This window comes from Anomaloglossus baeobatrachus, chromosome 4 (assembly GCF_048569485.1).
Source record: "Anomaloglossus baeobatrachus isolate aAnoBae1 chromosome 4, aAnoBae1.hap1, whole genome shotgun sequence".
In the NCBI taxonomy this organism is placed as follows: domain Eukaryota; kingdom Metazoa; phylum Chordata; class Amphibia; order Anura; family Aromobatidae; genus Anomaloglossus; species Anomaloglossus baeobatrachus.
In genome coordinates, this window is record NC_134356.1 from 433,986,776 (window position 1) to 434,008,293 (window position 21,518).

The 21,518-nt window shown below is 43.3% G+C and overlaps 1 protein-coding gene across 2 annotated transcripts in view; it reads right to left on the minus strand.

The window, feature by feature from the left end:
- Positions 1-21,518, minus strand: part of SCAPER (S-phase cyclin A associated protein in the ER) — a 542,550-nt gene that overhangs the window by 153,455 nt on the left and 367,577 nt on the right. For both annotated transcript variants that reach the window (XM_075345474.1, XM_075345473.1), the window contains exons 21-22: positions 13,944-14,009; positions 10,293-10,419 (exon numbers count right to left, since the gene is read on the minus strand). In XM_075345474.1, coding sequence (XP_075201589.1) covers positions 10,293-10,419; positions 13,944-14,009 — 193 coding nt within the window. The remainder of the gene's footprint in view (positions 1-10,292; positions 10,420-13,943; positions 14,010-21,518) is intronic.

Below are 21,518 nucleotides of genomic sequence, written 5' to 3' on the forward strand. Positions count from 1 at the left end.
CATATTATCAGAGGGTCTAAATGTGAAGAAAGTAATGAAGATGGAAAACTAAAACTTTTATTTTAAGGGGCTGCCACCATCAGCGCTTTACTTCAGTTGAATGATAGAGGCTCCTGAGCTCTCTGCACAGCTATACTTATGGCAGCCACCGGCCAATCAGAAGCCTGCAGTTGACGTCATACAGCGACGTCAGCTGCTTAACTCTGATTTGCGAGTGGCTGCCATAGGTATAGCTGTGCAGAGAGCCACATACCATTTAACTGATGGTAGCGTCTCCTGCATAGGGCCAAGATCATCATGGGATCTAAGTGCCGGTGGGCTACAAGAAGCAGAAATGAAGACACCGAGGGAACGGAGGACAGGTGTGTGTATGTGTATTTGAACAAAGGCATTACCATAGGATGGGACATTGCTAAAAGAAGTGGACTAGGAAAAGGGGACATTACTATAAGAAGAGGACCAGCATGAGCACATTACTACAAAGGGACAAGGTTGGGCACATTATTACAAGGGAACAAGAATGGGAACATTACTACAAGGGGATAAGGCTTGGTACATTACTACAAGGGTACAAGGATGGGCACATTACTACAAGGGGGCAAGATGGACACATTACTACAAGTGGAGAAGATGGGAAGAATACTGCAGGAGGCAAGATGGGAACATTACTACAGGGGACATGATGGGCACATTACTACAAGGGGAGAAGATGGGCATACTACTCTTCAGGGGCAAGATGGGCACATAATTACAAGGGACAAGATGGGTACATTATAACAAGGGACAAGATGGACACATTACTACAAGGGGACAATATGGGCACATTACTACAAGAGGAGAAGATGGGCATATTACTCTTCAGGGGCAAGATGGGCACATAATTACAAGGGACAAGATGGGCACATTATAACAAGGGACAAGATGGACACATTACTACAAGGGGACAAGATGGGCACATTACTACAAGGGGACAAGCATGGGCACATTACTACAAGATGCTGGCCAAAATTACTATATAGTGCCAACTGTAAAATGATACTACTTACAAGAGGGGGGAAAAAATGTAAAAAAAAAATAATTAAAATTAAACCATGAATAATATTTTTACCAATAAAAATGCTTTATTACATAAAAACTGAAATAAAACAAAATGCACATTTTAAATCAGCGAAAAATGTTAAAAGAAGGAGATCCAAAGGTGTATAGAAAAAAAAATATGGTATCACTAAAAATGGCACTTTGTCCTGCAAAGAATGCAGCCCCTCAAATAACTTTTTCTCTATGTACGGCCCATATACTCAGCCGAGTTTGAGACCCCTGCTCTAAAACAAGCATCTCAGATGTACAAAGCAAATCATCGTTGGTCACAGCAGCAAGGCTTTTTTTTTTTTTTTTTTTACAGCAAATATCACTGCGGCAGCTTCAGACGTGCTGGTCAACTTTAATGTCAGAGGCCGGTACTCAAGTGGCTTTACCTTGACATGAACATCTCAGATCAGATCCGATTATCAAAAACTGCTTTAATCTTCTTTTGCAACTTAAACTCCCTTATCCAATCTGTACTAATCTATTTTCGCTACCAAACCCGACTAAGCTGCCAGAACGGCATCCTTGCAGATCACTCAGCGTCGCTTATTTCCACTCATGCATAACTTATTTCCATCGTTCACAACACAAAGGTGTGTATCATCTAAATTTAACAGCGTGACAGTATTACAGCGGCCCAAGAACTGATACAGATGTCACTTTGGGCTTGAGTTTCGCCATATGGAAACATGTATGTGGAAATAAGCACATGCATTATTGTATAAAGCGATTTCCTGGCTTCACGTCATCTCGGAGCCTGTAGTTTGGTATACTGGGGCTATGGAAGGTTTAACATGTTGATGGTAAAGAGCTGGGGAGAGTCCCCTGTGTACGGTCATTATGATGCAGCTCATAAAGCAGTCCATTTAGTAAGTGAAAAGCTATTGTCCTGCACTCTTGCCTCCCCTGAGAGCATTCTCTATCTGATCTCCGTGATTAGCAATGGTATATAATGCATCCGGTCCGTGTCCTGAGCAGCATGGCCCAGCCTCTTCCTACACAATAACTCCCCAGGGAAATTCAATTAACAGTGTCAACCGTACTCCCTCTAGTCAATAGCTCACACCATCGGGGCTCTTCCCACCGCCCACCATACAATAGAATTACAGGCCACGTTTATAAATGATCTGATGAAGGCACGGCCGCACGCTGGTAAATCCTTCTGCTGAAAGGATATCGATCCATCTCTACAAATGGATGGTCCTCTGGGGATAGTAAAGAGATATTTCACAACACATATACAGAACAACTCGGAATAACGCATATATATTAGTAGCTGGTAGTAGTAGTGTCATTTTTTAGAATGTCAATGACTACCAAATCAAATAGATCAGTCTGAGCTGCACGTGTAGAGTGTAATATCACATTTATAGGTAGGTGGAAATATTTAATGCCCACTCCAGCAGTTTATTTTAATTCATCGCTACAGAGGTTTCCCAAATGTCTGTACCATGCCAAGTAAAATACTTACCAGCTGATGTCTTGTGCTCTTGCCAGTCCTGCGCCGCCATCTTGTAACCACATCTGATTGGCTGGAAGTCAGAGCTAACGGCTACAAGCTCTCAATGTAAGTATGAGAGCCTCGTTTTGGGTCTCAAAGACTAAAGGTGGCTTTACACGCTGCGACATCGCTGAAGCGATCTCGTTGGGGTCACAAAATTTGTGACGCACATCCGGTCGCTTTAGCGATGCCGTTGCGTGTGACACCTATGAGTGATTTTGCATCGTTGCAAAAACATGCAAAATCGCTCATCGGTGACATGGGGGTCCATTCTTGAATATCGTTGCTGCTGCAGTAACGATGTAGTTCGTCGTTCCTGCGGCAGCACACATCGCTCCGTGTGACACCGCAGGAACGAGGAACCTCTCCTTACCTGCGTCCCGCCCGCAATGCGGAAGGAAGAAGGTGGGCGGGATGTTCGTCCCGCTCATCTCCGCCCCTCCGCTTCTATTGGGCGGCGGTTCAGTGACGCTGCTGTGACGTCGCTGTGATGCTGAACGAACCGCCCCCTTAGAAAGGAGGCGGTTCACCGGTCACAGTGACGTCGCAGGGCAGGTAAGTAGTGTGACGGGTCTGCGCGATGTTGTGCGCCACGGGCAGCGATTTGCCCGTGTTGCACAACCGATGGTGGCGGGTACCCACACTAGCGATACACTTGGTCACAAACTGCAGAAGATGACGGCTGAGAAGTATTTTACTACAGGCAGGCAAAATTCATTAGTGATCAAAAACCAAGTAAATAATCGAACTCCAAAAATATAAATTATCTTTATTATTAGGCTATGTCCGCACGCTGCGTTCTGGCTTGACAACAAAACTGCAGCCCTTTGACAAATTTAAACACTGCATTTGACAACAAAAAAAAAGCAGTCAAAGCACATGTGTTTTGACTGTGTTTTCATTACGTTTTGGACATTGCGTTTTGAGACTGGGTAGAAAATGTTCACAAAACGCAATGAAGAAGTGACATGCTGCATTTTTTTAGGCAACGATTCTGACAAATATTTGTCATATAAAACGCTGCCTAAAAAAAGCAACATGCGCATGGAATTTCTGATTTATCATAGACTTTGCTGGGGAAGCAAAATGCATGCATTTTGTCATTAACACAGTGCAGTTTAAAATGCAACCAAAACACAAGAAAAAAAGCAACGTGTGGACAGACCCTTAAATCATTAAAATCCAAGGCCTTAGCCATGATAAAAAACTGTTGCTAAATGCATGTTCATCAAAATCACTGAGTCGCATGGAAAAGCAGACAGTGAGGGATATAGCTACGCATTTCAGACATCCTCACGTATCCTTTATCGAAATGAATTAATGATACTACTATGGGTGGGAAATAAAACTAAAACCCCCGGAGTGGTGCTTCAATTCTGATATATTCTAGAAATGAATAAAGGAATTTACCGTATATACTAAAGGTTTTATATACTGAACATCACATAAAGGTGGGTCTAATTAAAGAGCTTGTTTACACTATGGCTTAGGCTACTTTCACACTTGCGTTAGTCGCAATCCGCCGCTTTGGAAAACAGTGCAATCCGTTAACGGCTTGCGCTGTTTCCCATAGACTTGTATGGACGTCGGATTGTGACTAATGTGTCTGAGTTGCATCCGCCGCCTGACATCAGTCGTGGAACGACTGACCGTTGGGCGGCAGGAACGCAGCATGTAGCGTTTTTTTTGAGCGGCGGAATCCCTTTTTTCACTGCGCATGCTCAGCTCTTATGTGTAATAATTGAAATCAATGGTTCTCTCTTTGTCAGCGGCTGAACGATCAACTGATCGCCCGGTGGCCGGCTTCTGAGAGCGATCAGCTGGCTTTTGTGAGCGATCAGCTGATCACCCGGTGGCCGGTTTCTGAGAGCGATCAGCTGATCAGCCGGCTTTTGTGACCGTTCAGTTGATCGCCCGGTGGCCGGCCGCCGGGTGATTACCTGATCGTTCACAGTAGCCCGCCGCTGGTAAAACAGGAAAAAAAAAAAACAACGGATCGTTGTTTTGCAGCATCAGTCACATCAGTTGTGCCACTATCTGCAACGCATCCGTTGCATCAGCCACACAACTGATTGTGACGGATGCCGCACAATGCAAGTGTGAAAGTAGCCTTAGTGATTTACTACAGCAGTCACATGCACTATTGATGGGATGTCAACACTGCAGCCAATCAACTCGGACTAGAGCAGAAGTGTAGATGTAGTTGTGCATATGGGGAAGGATGAGTACCAGCTCCGTCTATTATTTTAGACATCTACAAGCCTATGTTTAAAGAGTAACCATCATTTGTTTTAACATTTTTTATTTCCAGACTTCAATAACAGATGTGAAAACAAGAAACTGGGAAATCTATTTCTTTCCCTGACAGGACTCATCATTCGTTGACAAAATTCTCAATGTCCAGGTACAATGTCTTCAGTGAACACAGATTTTCCCCTTAGATGGGAGATGACAGTTGCTGCTCACAATTCCCACATAAATAACAGATGAATTACACTGTTTTTTTTATTGCTTCTTTGACACAGATAATTTTCATTTTTCTGCATTTTCAATTTTTCCTTCTATTTTTCAGGGAGCCATAACTCTTTCTTTTTCTCTCAATATGGATGTACGAGGTCGTATTTTTTGCGGGGCGGGTTGTAGTTTTGCCAAACATTATTAATTTTACCACATAGTGTGCAAGAAAAAAATCCAAGTGAATAATGAAAAAAAGTTTCTGCTTTACCTATTTAAGAAGTGTAAAGAAAAAAATAAAAATTTTGAACTTTAAAAAAAAAAAAAAAAAAAATTACAATTTTGGTCTGTGAAGGCTCTGGTATTTATAGCTTTTTAACTTTTCCATTAACAAAACCATGTGGGGACTTGTTTTTACAAAGTGAATTAGGGCTTTTATTCACACCACTTTGGGTAATATACATTTGCATTGATTAACTTTTTGTTTTTTTTTTGTTTTTTTTTACTGTACAGTCATGGCCAAAAGTTTTGAGAATGACAGCAAAATTATTTTTTCACATGATCTGTTGCCCTCTGGTTTTTAATTGTGTTTGTCTGATGTTTACATCACATACAGAAATATAATTGCAATCATATTATGAGTTCCAAAAGGTTATATTGACAGTTAGAATGAGTTAATGCAGCAAGTCAATATTTGCAGTGTTGACCCTTCTTCTTCAGGACCTCTGCAATTCTCCCTGGCATGCTCTCAATCAACTTCTGGACCAAATCCTGACTGATAGCGGTCCATTCTTGCATAAGCAATGCTTGCATTTTGCCAGAATTTGTTGGTTTTTGTTTGTCCACCCGTCTCTTGATGATTTCCCACAAGTTCTCAATGGGATTAAGATCTGGGGAGTTTCAAGGCCATGGACCCAAAATCTCTATGTTTTGTTCCATGAGCCATTTAGTGATCACCTTTGCTTTATGGCAAGGTGCTCCATCATGCTGGAAAAGGCATTGTTGGGCGCCAAACTGCTCTTGGACAGTTGGGAGAAGTTGCTCTTGGAGGACATTCTGGTACCATTCTTTATTCATGGCTGTGTTTTTAGGTAAGACTGTGAGTGAGCCGATTCCCTTGGCTGAGAAGCAACCCCACACATGAATCGTTTCAGGATGCTTAACAGTTGGCATGAGACAAGACTGGTGGTAGCGCTCACCTCTTCTGCTCCTAATAAGCTGTTTTCCAGATGTCCCAAACAATCGAAAAGGGGATTCATCTGAGAAAATGACTTTACCCCAGTCCTCAGCAGTCCACTCCCTGTACCTTTTGCAGAATATCAGTCGGTCCCTGATGTTTTTTCTGGAGAGAAGTGGCTTCTTTGCTTCCCTCCTTGAAACCAGGCCTTGCTCAAAGAGTCTCCGCCTCACAGTGCGTGCAGAAGCACTCACACCAGCCTGCTGCCATTGCTGAGCTAGCTCGGCACTGCTTGTAGTCTGATCCCGCAGCTGAAACAGTTTTAAGATACAGTCCTGGCGTTTGCTGGTCCTTCTTTGGCGCCCTGGAGCCTTTTTGGCAACAATGGAAGCTCTCTCCTTGAAGTTCTTGATGATGTGATAGATTGTTGACTGAGGTGCAATCTTTGTAGCTGCGATACTCTTCCCTGTTAGGCCATTTTTGTGCAGAGCAATGATGGCTGCACGTGTTTCTTTAGAGATAACCATGGTTAACTGAAGAGAAACAATGATACCAAGCACCAGCCTCCTTTTAAAGTGTCCAGTGGTGTCATTCTTACTTAATCATGACTGATTGATCGCCAGCCCTGTCCTCATCAACACCCACACATGTGTTAATGGAACAATCACTAAAACAATGTTAGCTGCTCCTTTTAAGGCAGGAATGTAATGCTGTTGAAATGTGTTTTGGGGGTTAAAGTTCATTTTCTTAGCCAATATTGACTTTGCAAGTAATTGCTGTTAAGCTGATCACTCTTTATGACATTTGGAGTATATGCAAATTGCCATTAGAAAAAATTAAGCAGTAGACTTTGTAAAAGTTAATATTTGTAGCATTCTCAAAACTTTTGGCCATGACTGTAAAATATATATATTTTTATATATATATATATATATATATATATATATATTTTTTTTTATTATTATTATTTATTTTTAAAGACTTTGTTTTATACTTTTCAGTTTTTATTTCTTTTTCAGTCCAGAGATCAAAAATCATGGTCTCCCATCAGGTCCAGCATCTGAGTAGCCAGCAACTCAATTGGCCATGGTGACCCATTAGCACCCCACAATCATGCTGTGGTAGGGGAGGGGGCCTGAACAACACCTGGGCTGGATTGCGACACTTAGATGTCTTTGTCAGTGATTGACAGCGAAATTTAAGGAATTTGATTGCTATTGTTAGAGGGAGATCTCGGCTGTGTGATACAGCCGGCATCTGCCCTATGTGAATGGGCTTGCTACATTATGTACATATCCGTCATGCAGCGATAAAGGGTTAATGGCTTTTAAATAATTAAAATGGCTCTGTGCCCCCTGTCTCCTGATTGCACGTGTGATTGCAGCACCCATCACTGTCACATGTCATCTTTGACACTAGTGATTGGTTGCAGCAGTCATGTGTCTATAGGGAGGGATACTGTGTCTATATTTTCGACTTGGTTTAGGCATGAGACTGCTGCAACCAATCAATATCGACAGTATTGATCAATGTACCTCTTCTGTGCACAATCAGTAGCATCAGCAGACTGAAAAAGAAGAGCAGACTGGTGTGGGACCTGGGCAGCACTAAAAGATGAGCGGCAGGGGATCAGTAAGGGGAGCATACATTATATCAGTTTATGCATTCTTGATAGTTTTCTAAAAAGAAGAATAATGTAAAGATGGACGACACATTTAATATAAAACCGATTATTAAAGACCACATACAAAAGCAGTCACGCCAGTGGAGCATAAAATACATAGCATAATGCCGATTCCTACTCGACTCTACGGCTGGAGAAAATGCTATCTCTGCACTTCTAATGCTATGTATAGATGTGACGATTATCTATAATGGAAACTGCATGTGAAAGCTGTAGATTTCACCTGTTATTTGGTAATATCTTCTTGGATAGGGATATACCTGATATGATATTAATGTAGGAAGTGAAATTACGCTGTTAGGGCCCCACTAATGGCTTCAATTTTAAGAACATGATTTAAAGTTAATGGGTAAGTCTGTAGAATAGAAAGCTATTTTGCTATCTGATTGGCAGCAAAGTCCATGTGGCGGGGAAGGCAAAGGAGCCTTATCCAAGTAATCCCTCAATTGTGGCTTTTAATGGGAATAACTCTCCATGGCAGTGCTGGTATATCCGATATCTGATAACAAACAGTTACGGTCAGGATCTGACTGGGTAAGGCTACAAAATACAGCCCTCTCTGGAATGTTATCATCCAAATACAGCACACTTTGTAAGTCGATCCAGAGCTTGATGTGAAGCTTTCCAACAATTCATGACTGCCCCGAAAATGGCTGCATTTAACTAGAACCATTGAAAGGGAGAGCCGAGACCGAGGAATACAGGACTGTACAGACATTTTCAGCTTATGTTGCACAGGCACAGAGACCCCGCTCATATCCTATGCATGTGACCTAGTATTAGCCATCTACTAAAATATATATATTTGGATACAATGCTAAAAAACGCTAATTATTATTATTATCCAACAGGAACTACCCATAAAAAGAGTAATTTTGAATAAGTACTTCTATAAAAACAACAAAAACAATAATAAAAAACAACCTATAAAAAAAACAACCTACAGAACGATCAATAAAAGGGTTTAATTATTTTGTTTTGCCACCAACCCCCAAGGGTAACATGACTAGTCACTTAAAGGGTGCAATTTCTTATCCAAGTATTTATTTATATTCCATTATACCCTGGGCATGGGCTTTTTCTACTGGTGAACATTTTTTCTGTTACATTTTAACACTACTCCCAAAAAGTTAGGGATATTTGGCTTTTGGGTGAAATTTCAGGTGGATCCTATAATGTACTCTAATCTTTTCAGGTGAACTTAATGAACCCTTCTCTAGACTTTTGGATGCACATGTCCAACTGTTCAATGATTCAGGACTTTTTACACAACTTGGTTTTCTCTAACAAGGAGCTTAATGGCAAAATTTACAACAGTTGTTTGATCCATGAATCACCCAATACATTTCGAGGTTCAATTAGAATTGGTATTTAAACAGCCATCCTTCATCATGTTGTTCACATATTGACATCATGAGACCAAGACAACACTTTACAATTGATCAACAGTACCTCGCCATTGCGAGGCTTCAAGCAGTATGTTCTCCGACGGAAGTGGCCATCGAGCTTAGCGTGTCACAGTGTGTCATCAGCAGGTTGCAACAGAGATATAGAGAGACTGGAAGAATCACAGAAAGGCATAGAAGAAAAGGACGTCCTTTGGCATTGATGACTGCTCATTGTGCACAATGCCCTTTGGGACTGGATAATGAATTCCACACAACTCCAGGCACATTTAGCCCCTACATCACCCTGCGATTTTCAATTTTTGTTTTTCAGTTTTACCTACCCTTTTTCCAAGAGCCATAAATTTTTTTTTTTTTCGGACAACATAGCAGAATGAAAACTTTTATTGAGAGACAAGTTGAACTTGTGGTGGTGGGTCTGCGTGCTACACAATCTGCAAGATTACCTTACCACTAACCAGCCACAGGCGTCATCGTCTTGCTGTGCGAGGGCCCAGTGGGCCTAAGTGTTGTTCACTGATGAAAGTCGAACCAGTCGCTGAGCAGAAATGATGGCCGCCAATGATATTGGAGGTGTCAAGAAGAGTCGAAAAGAATCAAGCTTTCCCCAACCCAAAAGTAAAGCAATTTTTCAAAATATTCTACTCCAGAATATTAGCAATAAGTGAATGATGAAAGTCTGCACAACTAATGCTCACTTCTTCAAATTGGTCTCATTCAATAAACTCACCATCAAATGGCTTAACTAGTTAGGCATGAAGCACAGTAATGTAGTTGGTTATCTCCTGCAACCCCACAGGCAATGAAGGCAGTGGTAGAGCGTAAAGGTACCCACTGCTCTCTTCAAAGAGGCAGTATCCTATTCCTGAGCTCAGTGTGGGTCTCAGAGGTACACTTGGTACAAGCCGTATAAGTGTCACACCAACTCGCCACAGAGTGAATAACATAGTTTTTTTTTGTATTGAAATTTATTTTTTTCCTTACTTGCTTTTCTAGGATTCGAGAAATTTCTCCCAAAGCCCGGTCAAGAGCAGACACTTTATTGGTGGCCCAGGCTCCATTATCTTGTGTTTGCAGTTGTTTTTGGAGATCTTTGGTAAGTCGTTGTAGCCTAAAAAAAAACAACATAAAAAACCTAGTTGTAAAAATGACAAAATTCAGACTAATTTTTTCTGTTACAGCCTAACATAGTAAGTGGACAGGAGTGGTCAACTAATAGCCCAAATGAATATTAAACCCATTGATTTTCCCCAGTTAGAGAAGATTTACATTTACGAGTGTAAGTCCATTGTACCAATATGTAATAATGAGAGGTGATGAGTATCTGCACTTACAAATGACACTGTTATGTCATGGCTAACAAGGGGAAGAGGAAAGCGGCTGCTCTGCCCATGAATTTAGAGGACTAATAGCTGTACATCTCACTCTTGTCTAGCTGCTAAACGGGTAAGGCTATGTGCCCACGGGGAAAGTGTCCTGCGGATATATCCGCAGGACATTCTGCAGCACATTCCGCAGGAGTTCCCATAAATCCGCAGCACAACTTTGTCTGAGTTGTGCTGTGTTTTTGGTGCGCAGGTCCAGCGGAATGTCCTGCAGATATGTTGCGGGCATTCTGCATTGAGGATACAGTACCATGGCTTGGGCCCTGCATCGTCAATGCAGAACAAGTGCTCTGTGAGTTCATACTTACCTGTATCGCACAGCAACTTAGCGGCCGGCTCCTGAGAAGATGGGCGGGGCCTGGACAAGCTCCGGCTGTCAGATGACCAGAGTTCGGGTGGTCACATGACCGCAGCTCGTGCAGGCCTCGCCCTCCTCTTGTAGCCCGCTCCTGGCTCCGTCCCGTTCTTCTACACTGAAGAGTCTCCAATGTCTTCAATCAAGGCAGGTAAGTATAGAGATTGCGAAGAAAATTCCGCATGAATAATTGACATGCAGTTACGTGCAGCTGTGAGAAATCCGCAGCATTTTCCGCAGCCGCAAAAATCGCAGCATTGAAACAGCACTCCCCAAATCCCATAGGATAACATGGGGAGTGTTTGTACTTGCGTAAACCTGCAGATTTGTCTGGAAAATCTCGAAAATCCGCAGGTTTTCTGCGGCAAAATCCACAGGTATTTTCTCCCGTTATCACAGAGCCTAAAACATCAGTGTGGTACAATTAATGTGAGCATGGCCGCTCTTTGCCAACATGATACATGCAGTATATGGTTGTATGACAGCAGAATATGGATGCTAGATAATGGTGTCCACTTTAGGCATTTGTGTACTTGTTGGTGAGCTGTGTGTGATAAGTTAGAATGGCCCAAATGGTATAATTTTAATCACCTTGTCCCCTCCTTGACTTCTAGACCTAGCGATGATACATTATGGTGGACATATAATGTCCTGAAGCAAATGTTACCTTATAAAAAATAGAGTGAGAGGGTTAGTGGCTAATCAAAAGCTGGTCCGGCAAAGCCAGAAGGTAAGAGATTCGTGAGCCTTCAGCCAATCTGCCAGGTACTACTGAATTGGACGCTGGAGCAATCTGCTTATCTCAATCCACTGCACAAAAATGGAACGACATTTCGAATCAGCCTCCCCCAATTTTTTGTCATGAATGAAAACAGCAAGTTGCCAAATAGATTGAATACAATTCTAAATTATTGAAACTGCTTGTACTGTATAATAAGCAATTGAAAATGGATGGAAGAAAGTGCAGCAAGGGCTAAAACGAATCTAGATACTGAGTAAAACATTCAAATAAAAGCATAAAAAAGAAAGATACACATTTTTCTCATAATCTAGATAATTATTTCTAATTTGTCAGTATTCCTCATGCATTCAGCCTGTATATAAATTCCCATTCTGTTAGCTTTAGCAACTGTTTGGCCTACAAGTGACTAAAGGTCCAGTCACACTAAGCAACTTACCAGCGATCCCAATAACGATAGGGATCGCTGGTAAGTTGCTAGGAGGTTGCTGGTGAGATGTCACACTGCGACGCTCCAGCGATCCCACCAGCAACCTGACCTGGCAGGGATCGCTGGAGCGTGGCTACACGAGTTGCTGGTGAGCTCACCAGCAACCAGTGACCAGCCCCCAGCGCCGCGTGGAAGATGCTGCGCTTGGTAACTAAGGTAAATATCGGGTAACCAACCCGATATTTACCTTGGTTACCAGCGCACGCAGCTACACGTGCAGAGAGCAGGGAGCAGCGCACACTGAGCGCTGGCTCCCTGCTCTCCTAGTTACAGCACACATCGGGTTAATTACCCGATGTGTGCTGCAGCTAAATGTGCACAGAGCATAGCAGCGCACACTGCTTAGCGCTGGCTCCTTGCTCTCCTAGCTACAGCACACATCGGGTTAATTAACCCGATGTGTCCTGCAGCTACATGTGCACAGAGCAGGAGCCGGCACTGACAGTGAGAGCGGCGGAGGCTGGTAACAAAGGTAAATATCGGGTAACCAAGGACAGGGCTTCTTGGTTACCCGATGTTTACATTGGTTACCAGCCTCCGCAGAAGCTGGCTCCCTGCTGCCTGCACATTTAGTTGTTGCTGTCTCGCTGTCACACACAGCGATCTGTGCTTCACAGCGGGACAGCAACAACTAAAAAATGGCCCAGGACATTCAGCAACAACCAGCGACCTCACAGCAGGGGCCAGGTTGTTGCTGGATGTCACACACAGCAACATCGCTAGCAACGTCACAAAAGTTGTTCGTTAGCAGCGATGTTGCTAGCGATGTTGCTTAGTGTGACGGGGCCTTAACAGCTTAGAGGAAAAGACGGCAAACAGAATGAAGGGATGGTGAAAGGATTAGGCTGGGCTGATGGGCAGATATTTATACAGATTATTCCTCTCACGGTAAAGTATGTGAAATGTGCAGATACATCTGGGGCAAATCCAAGGAAGAATAGAAAATGCTGTAAATGTTACAATCGGCAGCATTCTCTTCCATGCAGATTTCATGCAACATGTGAATGGAGTATAGGGGTGAAAGGTACCTAATAAAAGGACAAAATTACATTTTGGATATATAGATTGCTAAGTGTCATATAGCGCATACACTTAATATTTATAAGAAAATAGGTAAACTATACATATGCTGACAGTTATGCTTAAAGGGGTACTCCAAACTTCAAGATCCTATCCCAATACGTAGTAGGTGTAATAATAATAGTAGCAAATACTTCCAATTAGAAATGTAGTATCGTTCTTCTGATTCATTGTCTCTTACCTCATGTTCAGAGCATTGCGGGATCTTAGGTATCCATGGTTACGACCACAGATTTCGTGACAGTTAGTTGCTAGTGGTCGTAATCATGGATACCTAAGGTCCTGCAATGCTCTCAACATGAGGTAACAACATATTGAATCAGAAGATCTATACTACATTTCTAATTGGAGGTATTTGCTACTATTATTATTACACCTGGTACACATTGAGATAGGATATTGGAGGTGGGAATATCCCTTTAACTATTGTAAAACGTAACATTGAAACATTGTGGGTTTTGAAACAGGACCCCAATAATCTGAACCGTACTGCAGTTTTCCGTCACCATACACAGACTAATTATCAGCTTTTCCATTCTCTCCCTAGGAAACGTACAAACACTGACATCACAAGACTTCTACTCACTTAGCTTTGTATGGAGAGTCAGACACAGGAGCTTTCATCTCCAGAACACTCTCGTATTCCTTCACTCTGAAAAAAAACATACAGCACCGTGTGAAACAAAAAAAATTCACATGTTCAAACTTTTTATTTTTATACATATGACAGAAAATACATCATTATCTAACATCACTCTCATTAAGACGTGTGTGTAGTCGGTCCATGTGTGATTTGCGTGCTGCAGATCATACGTAGACCCTTTATAGCTAGTGTTTCTACAAAACATGGCTGATTTTTTTAGCACGAACCAATGGTCTGCATGGGAAAAATCCCAGCATACACTATTCTGATCCATTTTCCAGACCAGAATAATGCATGCAATGTAAAGTCAGCTCCTACACTCATTAGAAAGTAGATCAGCACATCACGTTACATATGGAGCCAGACATGTCCATAAGTTATGGAAGCGACTTGCCCGTTATTCAATATGCCTGTCTCAGTCGGGGGAAGTATAAGCTGTCGCTGAAAACACGCACATATGAAAGAGACTTATTTTTAAGGCAACGCACTAAGGAAAAAGATGTATCCAAAAAAACACACAGCAAAAGAAGACATCTATCTGTAGATTGTACTGTTTCAGTGTTTTTGCCCCTCATCAGGTTAGGATACTGTTTGGTTAAGTAAAATGCCTTAGATGCAGCTCAGGAGATGTCAACGCTCACTGAAGACTCGCGTTGGACTCTCGCTGGTATGAGTTACTTTGCAAATAATGTAAAAAATACTACTGTGCTGTTTATAGCAGTTCAGAGATACATTATACAGCCATGGCCTAAACGTCTAGCATGACCTAGGCTGAAATGACGAGAGCATGTAAAGATCCAATTTTAAAAGGTACACATGGTTAGAGCACCGGTATCATAGCTCTGCATGCTGAGGCGGCATTAGGGCCAAACTTCACAGGGGGTGTCTGTAAGGCTGCTTTCACACATCAGGTTTTTGCAGTGCGGCACAATACGGCGCTCTGCAGAAAAACCGCAACCGTTTTTTTTTTGCCGCCGGTTGCGGGTTTTTTGCATAGACTTTCATTAGTGCCGTATTGTGCCGCATGGGCTTGCATTCCATCCGGTTTTTGCCGCATGTGGCAGATTTAGCCGATGCGACGGCCGGATGGAACGTTGCCTGTCGCGTTTTTTTGTCCAGCAAAAAAAAAAACGCATTGCGCCGCATCCGGCCGATGCGGCGCGATTTGCAATGCATGCCTATGGACGCTGCATGCGGCGTTGTGCGGCAAACACTGCATCCGGCCGTCGCATGCGTTTTTTCCCCACTGCGCATGCTCAGTAGCGTGCCGCAAGTGGCAAAAACCAGACGGGCCGCATGTCAAAAACGTATGCAAAGGATGCGGTTTTGTCGCCGTATCCGTTGCATAGGTTTTAGAGCCGGATGGGCCGGCTCTGCTAAAACCGGAGGTGTGAAAGCAGCCTAACACTGAAATTGGTTGTATTACTGGCAAACTGTTAAAAGTAATAAAAGCTGATGTTTAATGTTTTAAAATGTAAAATAATTCAATCTGGAAAGTAGAGTTATCAGTTGTGTGCTAGCTAGGACTTTTGGAACAAGAGAATTTAGGGCTACTGACTAGAGATGAGCGAACCTGATGTTCGGTGGTCATGCCGAACACGGACTTTACAAAAACACAAACCCTGTTTTTAAATGTTTGACTACTTTTTTTTTATTTTTGTGAATAAATTTTAGGAGATCATCCATTGTTTGCATACTTCTTTCTCTCCTCTTTCTCAGCGAATAATAGACTAGGGGCAAGACACTTAGATTTAAAGCACAACCCTAGCGGTGAAATAAAAATAAAAACACTGGAGTGGTAATTTAGTTTGAGGGTATTCACATCCTAATTAGAGTAAGAGTTTATAAATTACAGCTCTCTACTATGTAGCTGTCTCTTTTTATGTTTAATCTCTTTTTGATTGAAAAATTAAGGTTGGTTACAATAAGCAGGGCTGCAGACCAAGGCAAACCCCCAAATAGAGACAAAACAAATAAAAAACCAAGAATGCAATGAAACATGAAAGGCTTTGCATGGTTGCAGCCATATACAGTTTGTTACAATAAAGAACATTTAAGAACATTTATATCATTCTGTCTTGAACCATTATAAAAGTATAAAATCCATAAACTATACCATAAACAGCAAAGATTTACCATTCATACCATAGTGGCACATAATGGTCAGTCGAAGGAAAACAAATAAAGAGAGAAAGAAAGAGGGAAGTAGACAAAGTGAATGATGACGGGGAAAAGGATCATGGGGAAGGGCAAGAAAGGGCCGGGAATAACTAGCAGGAAAAATCTAGGTAGAGTCTCAACTCGACCCCAAAGAGGGACCTGAAGTCTGGAGAATCCAAAAAAAATGACCCAGGGACTCCAGATCTTAATACATTTTTCAGTAGCGTCCTGAATTTCAGCAGTGAGACTCTCCATTCTGTAAAGGGAGCCCATCTCCTCAAGCCACTCATCCAAGGCGGGGGCACGGGTGGACCTCCAGTGTCTGGGGATCACGGCTCGGGCAGCCGCTAGGCAAAACCGCAATAGTCCCATTTTCTGAGATTTAACAGACCCCGGTAGTATAGATAAGAAAGCGATTTGTGGAGAACCAGAGAGGGCCTCCCCACTAATGCTATTGTATGCCGAGAAGACCCCACTCCAAAAAGGCTTAATGAGGCTACAGCTCCACCATATATGCAACATATCCCCCCTCTCGTGATTACACCGCCAACATCTGTCTGACACTGAAGGGAAGATTGCGTGTAGGGCAAGAGGGCAGCGGTACCAGCGGGTGAGAATTTTATAACCCTTTTCCTGGACCGAACAAGTCCTAGAAAATTTGTGAGTGAAAAGAAAAGCAGTCCTCCATTCCTCAACCCGGATAGTCACGCCCAAGTCTCTACTCCATCCCCCCACAAATTTGAGCTCGTCCACATCCCCCTTCTGGATCAAAAGGTTATAGATAAGGGACAGGGTATGTCCCGGAGTCTCTTCCAAAAGAAAGAGCTTTTCAAACGAGGAGGGGGGGGCAGCATAAAGTGCCTCCTGGCCTGATCTGGTCAAGAAAGACCTGATCTGGAAGTATTCAAACCAGGGTATGGCCCCTCCCAAGGCAGAGGCAGAGAGCAAGTCGTATGTGGGCAATGGGGATCCCTGAAGCATGTGAAAGAAGCGCACGTCCCCGCTCCTCCTCCGGCACAGGAAAACATCGGCCCCAACTGCCGGGGCAAAATCTGGGTTTGAAAAGATAGGGGAGAGGGGACCGCACCCCCTGGACAGACGACCCCTTTTGGTTTCTAAATCCCACGTCCTCAATGTCGCCCTCAAGAGATCAGCCTCAGAGAGAGGCTGGCCCCTGGAGCCCGAGCTAATCCAAGGGAGGTAACGCAAGGGGATCTCGTGGTCCATTTCTTCTAGGCTTACCCACTGCTTTGTGGCCCCATATTGCCAATCTAGTAATCGCATCAGTAGAGCCGCTTTATGATAGAGTTTAAGGTTGGGCAATCCAGCCCCCCCCTGGCTTTTAAGTCTGCAAAGGGTAGTGAAGCCTATCCTCGGGCACTTACCTCCCCACACGAAGCGAGTGATAACTGACTGCAGGCTGGAGAAAAAGGCCGCAGGAGGAACCAAGGGGACCGTCTGGAACAAGTACAAAAAGCGAGGCAAAACGTCCATTTTGATAACATTTATTCGTCCAAACCAGGATAGTCTTTTACTATTGTATGAGGTAAGATCCTTTCTTGTCCTGTTCAGAAGGGGAAGGTAGTTAAGCTGATATAGTTTTGAGAGATCCATGGGGACTGTTATCCCTAAGTAAGTAATGGCGGAGGCCTGCCACTTGAAGGGGAAATTTTTCTTGATATGATCCACCTCAGCATCAGGGAGAGATATGTTTAATGCCTCGGATTTGGAGTAATTGACCTTAAAGTTGCTGAGGTGACTGAATTTTTCAAACTCTTGAATAAGTGAGGGGAAGGAAAGGCGAGGCTGTGAAATGAACAGAAGTAGATCATCTGCGTAAAGAGCTGCCTTGCATTCTCCACCCCCCACCCCTATCCCGTGGATAATGGAATTGTTTCTGATGGCCACGGCAAGGTGTTCCATAACCAGGACATAAAGTAGGGGGGAAAGGGGGCACCCCTGACGTGTACCATTATGTATTGCAATTGGTGATGAGAGAAACCCATTGACTTTGACCCTGGCAGAGGGATTCCAATAAAGGGAAGAGACCCTTTCAATGAATTTGTCTCCCAGTCCCACCTGCCGCAGAGAGGCCATCACAAACTCCCAGCTGACTCTATCAAAGGCCTTCTCTGCATCAATGGAGAGAAGGCACGTAGGGAGACCTCTGGCCTTAGCCCGCGCCATAAGAATAAGGGTTTTGTTGGTATTTTCCCTGGCCTCACGACCCAATACAAAGCCAACCTGATCAGTGTGAATAATACCGGGAAGAAGTGGAGCCAGTCTATTGGCGAGAGCCTTGGCAAAAATTTTGATGTCAGCATTGATGAGGGAGATGGGTCTGTAGTTAGAGACAGATGAATGATCCTTCCCCGGTTTGGGTAGAACACTAATATGTGCTTCTAGGGACTGGGCGACAAAGGGGGAGTCTCCAGATACAGAGCCAAAAACCCTCGTGAGGAAAGGGACAATTTGGTCACCAAATATCTTATAAAATTTGGAGGTAAATCTGTCCGGACCTGGACTCTTACCATTCGGGGAGGCTTTAATTATGGCGAGGCTCTCTTCTGTGGAAAAGTCCTCTTCCAAGGCTACCGCATCCCTTTCAGAGATCTGAGGGAGTGCAGTTTGCTGCACATATTCGTTAACTTTACGCTGGAAAGATTGTGGCGGCATATCTCTAAACTGCCCCTTCAAATTAAAGAGGTCATCATAGAACGAACGGAACAGGTTTGCAATTTGGATGGGATCTTGGGTCGGGGTCCCCCCCCCTGGTCTGGATTTTTGGAACATGGCCAATAGCATTTCTGGGGTGCAGAAAACGAGCCAAGGCTCTCCCACACTTGTCTGAATGCTCATATAAATATCGACTTAACTTGGCCCTTTGTCTCCTGTACCTTTGATCGAGAAGGTCCCTCAGCCCCTCCCTAGCCTTTGTGAGGTCCGCATAAACCGTGGCGGAAAGGGATTGCTTGTGTGCGGCTTCCAAAGAGGCAATCTGCTGTAGGAGCTCTGTGATAAGGGAAGACCTCTCCTTCTTCAATCTAGAGCCATGTTTAATTAATAAACCTCGAACTACACACTTTAGCGCCTCCCACTGTGTCGGAAGAGGGGTCGGGTCGCTGGCATGATTTTCCAAGAATTCAGATATGTGGCTCCGTATTTCACTACAGCACAATTGATCATTAAGCAAATTTTCATTGAGGCGCCAAGTCCATGGGCGCTGTGAGCTATTTGGAGGAGTAAAGTGAGCAAAGACCGGGGCGTGATCGGAGAGAGAAAGGTTCCCAATAGACGCTTCAACCTGCCACGTCAGGACATGTTGGCTCAGGAGGATCATGTCGAGGCGGCTATATGATGAATGGGCTGGGGAGTAGTAGGAGTAATCTTTTGTGGTGGGGTATAGGGCACGCCATACATCCACCTAGCTGTCTCTTTTTAAAGACCAGAAGTAATTGCACAATAAACTCAAAAGTTCATTAATGAGCTGCATAGGTTATTCCCTCATTAAACCATTATCAATTAAGCCGGTAAAAGGTCTGGAGCTGATTCCAGGTGTGGCATTTGCATTTGGAAGCTATTACTGTAAACCCACGACATGTGGGCAAAGAAGCCCACAATGGAAGAGAAACAGAACATCATTAGGCTGAAAAAAAAGAAGAAACCCATCAGAAAGATAGGAAAAATGTTAAGGAGTGGCCAAATCAACAGTTTGGTACATTCTGCAAAAAAGAGCGTGCACTGGTGATCTTGGGAAGTAAAAAAGGACTGGATGTCCTTCAAATACAACAGTGATGGATGATGCAAAATCTTTTCCAAAGTAAAGAAAAACCCCTTCACAACATCCACCCGAGTGAAGACACTCTCCAGAAAGTAGGTGTTTCAGTATCTGAGTCTACCATAAAGAGAAGCCGTAATGAGAGCAAATATAGAGGGTTCACCACATGGTGCAAACCCTTAATCAGCCATAAAAGTAGAAAGGCCAGATTTTACTTAAAAAAACCCAAACACCTAAAGAAGCCAGCCCAGTTCTGGAAAAGCATTGTATGGACAGATGAAACAAAGATCAATCTGTACAAGAGTGATGGAAAGAAGAAAGTATGGAGAAGGCTTTGAACAGCTCATGATCCAAAGCGCACCACATCCTCTGGAAAACATGGTTGAGGTAGTGTGATGACCGGGCATGCATACAGTGCTGACCAAAAGTATTGGCACCCCTGCAATTCTGTCAGATAATACTCAGTTTCTTCTTGAAAATGATTGCAATCACAAATTGTTTGGTATTATTAACTTAATTTATTTTGCTTGCAATGAAAAAATACAAAAGAGAATGAAACAAAAATCAAATCATTGATCATTTCACACAAAACTCCCAAAATGGGCCAGACAAAAGTATTGGCACCCTTAGCCTAATACTTGGTTGCACAACCTTTAGCCAAAATAACGGCGAACAACCATTTCCGGTAACCATCAATGAGTTTCTTACAATGCTCTGCTGGAATTTTAGACCATTCTTCTTTGGCAAACTGCTCCAGGTCCCTTAGATTTGAAGGGTGCCTTTTCCAAACTGCCATTTTGAGATCTCTCCACAGGTGTTCTATGGGATTCAGGTCTGGACTCATTGCTGGTTACTTTAGTAGTCTCCAGTGCTTTTTCTCAAACCATTTTCTAGTGCTTTTTGAAGTGTGTTTTGGGTCATTGTCCTGCTGGAAGACCCATGACCTCTGAGGGAGACCCAGCTTTCTCACACTGGGCCCTACATTATGCTGCAAAAATTGTTGGTAGTCTTCAGACTTCATAATGCCATGCACACAGTCAAGCAGTCCAGTGCCAGAGGCAGCAAAGCAACCTCAAAACATCAGGGAACCTCCGCCATGTTTGACTGTAGGGACCGTGTTCTTTTCTTTGAATGCCTCTTTTTTTTCCCTGTAAACTCTATGTTGATGGCTTTTCCCAAAAAGCTCTACTTTTGTCTCATCTGACCAGAGAACATTCTTCCAAAACGTTTTAGGCTTTTTCAGGTAAGTTTTGGCAAACTCCAGCCTGGCTTTTTCATGTCTCTGGGTAAGAAGTGGGGTCTTCCTGGGTATCCTACCATACAGTCCCTTTTCATTCAGACGCCGACGGATAGTACGGGTTGATACTGTTGTACCCTCGGACTGCAGGGCAGCTTGAACTTGTTTGGATGTTAGTCAAGGTTCTTTATCCACCATCCGCACAATCTTGCGTTGAAATCTCTCGTCAATTTTTCTTTTCCTTCCACATCTAGGGAGGTTAGCCACAGTGCCATGGGCTTTAAACTTCTTGATGACACTACGCACCGTAGACACAGGAACTTTCAGGTCTTTGGAGATGGAC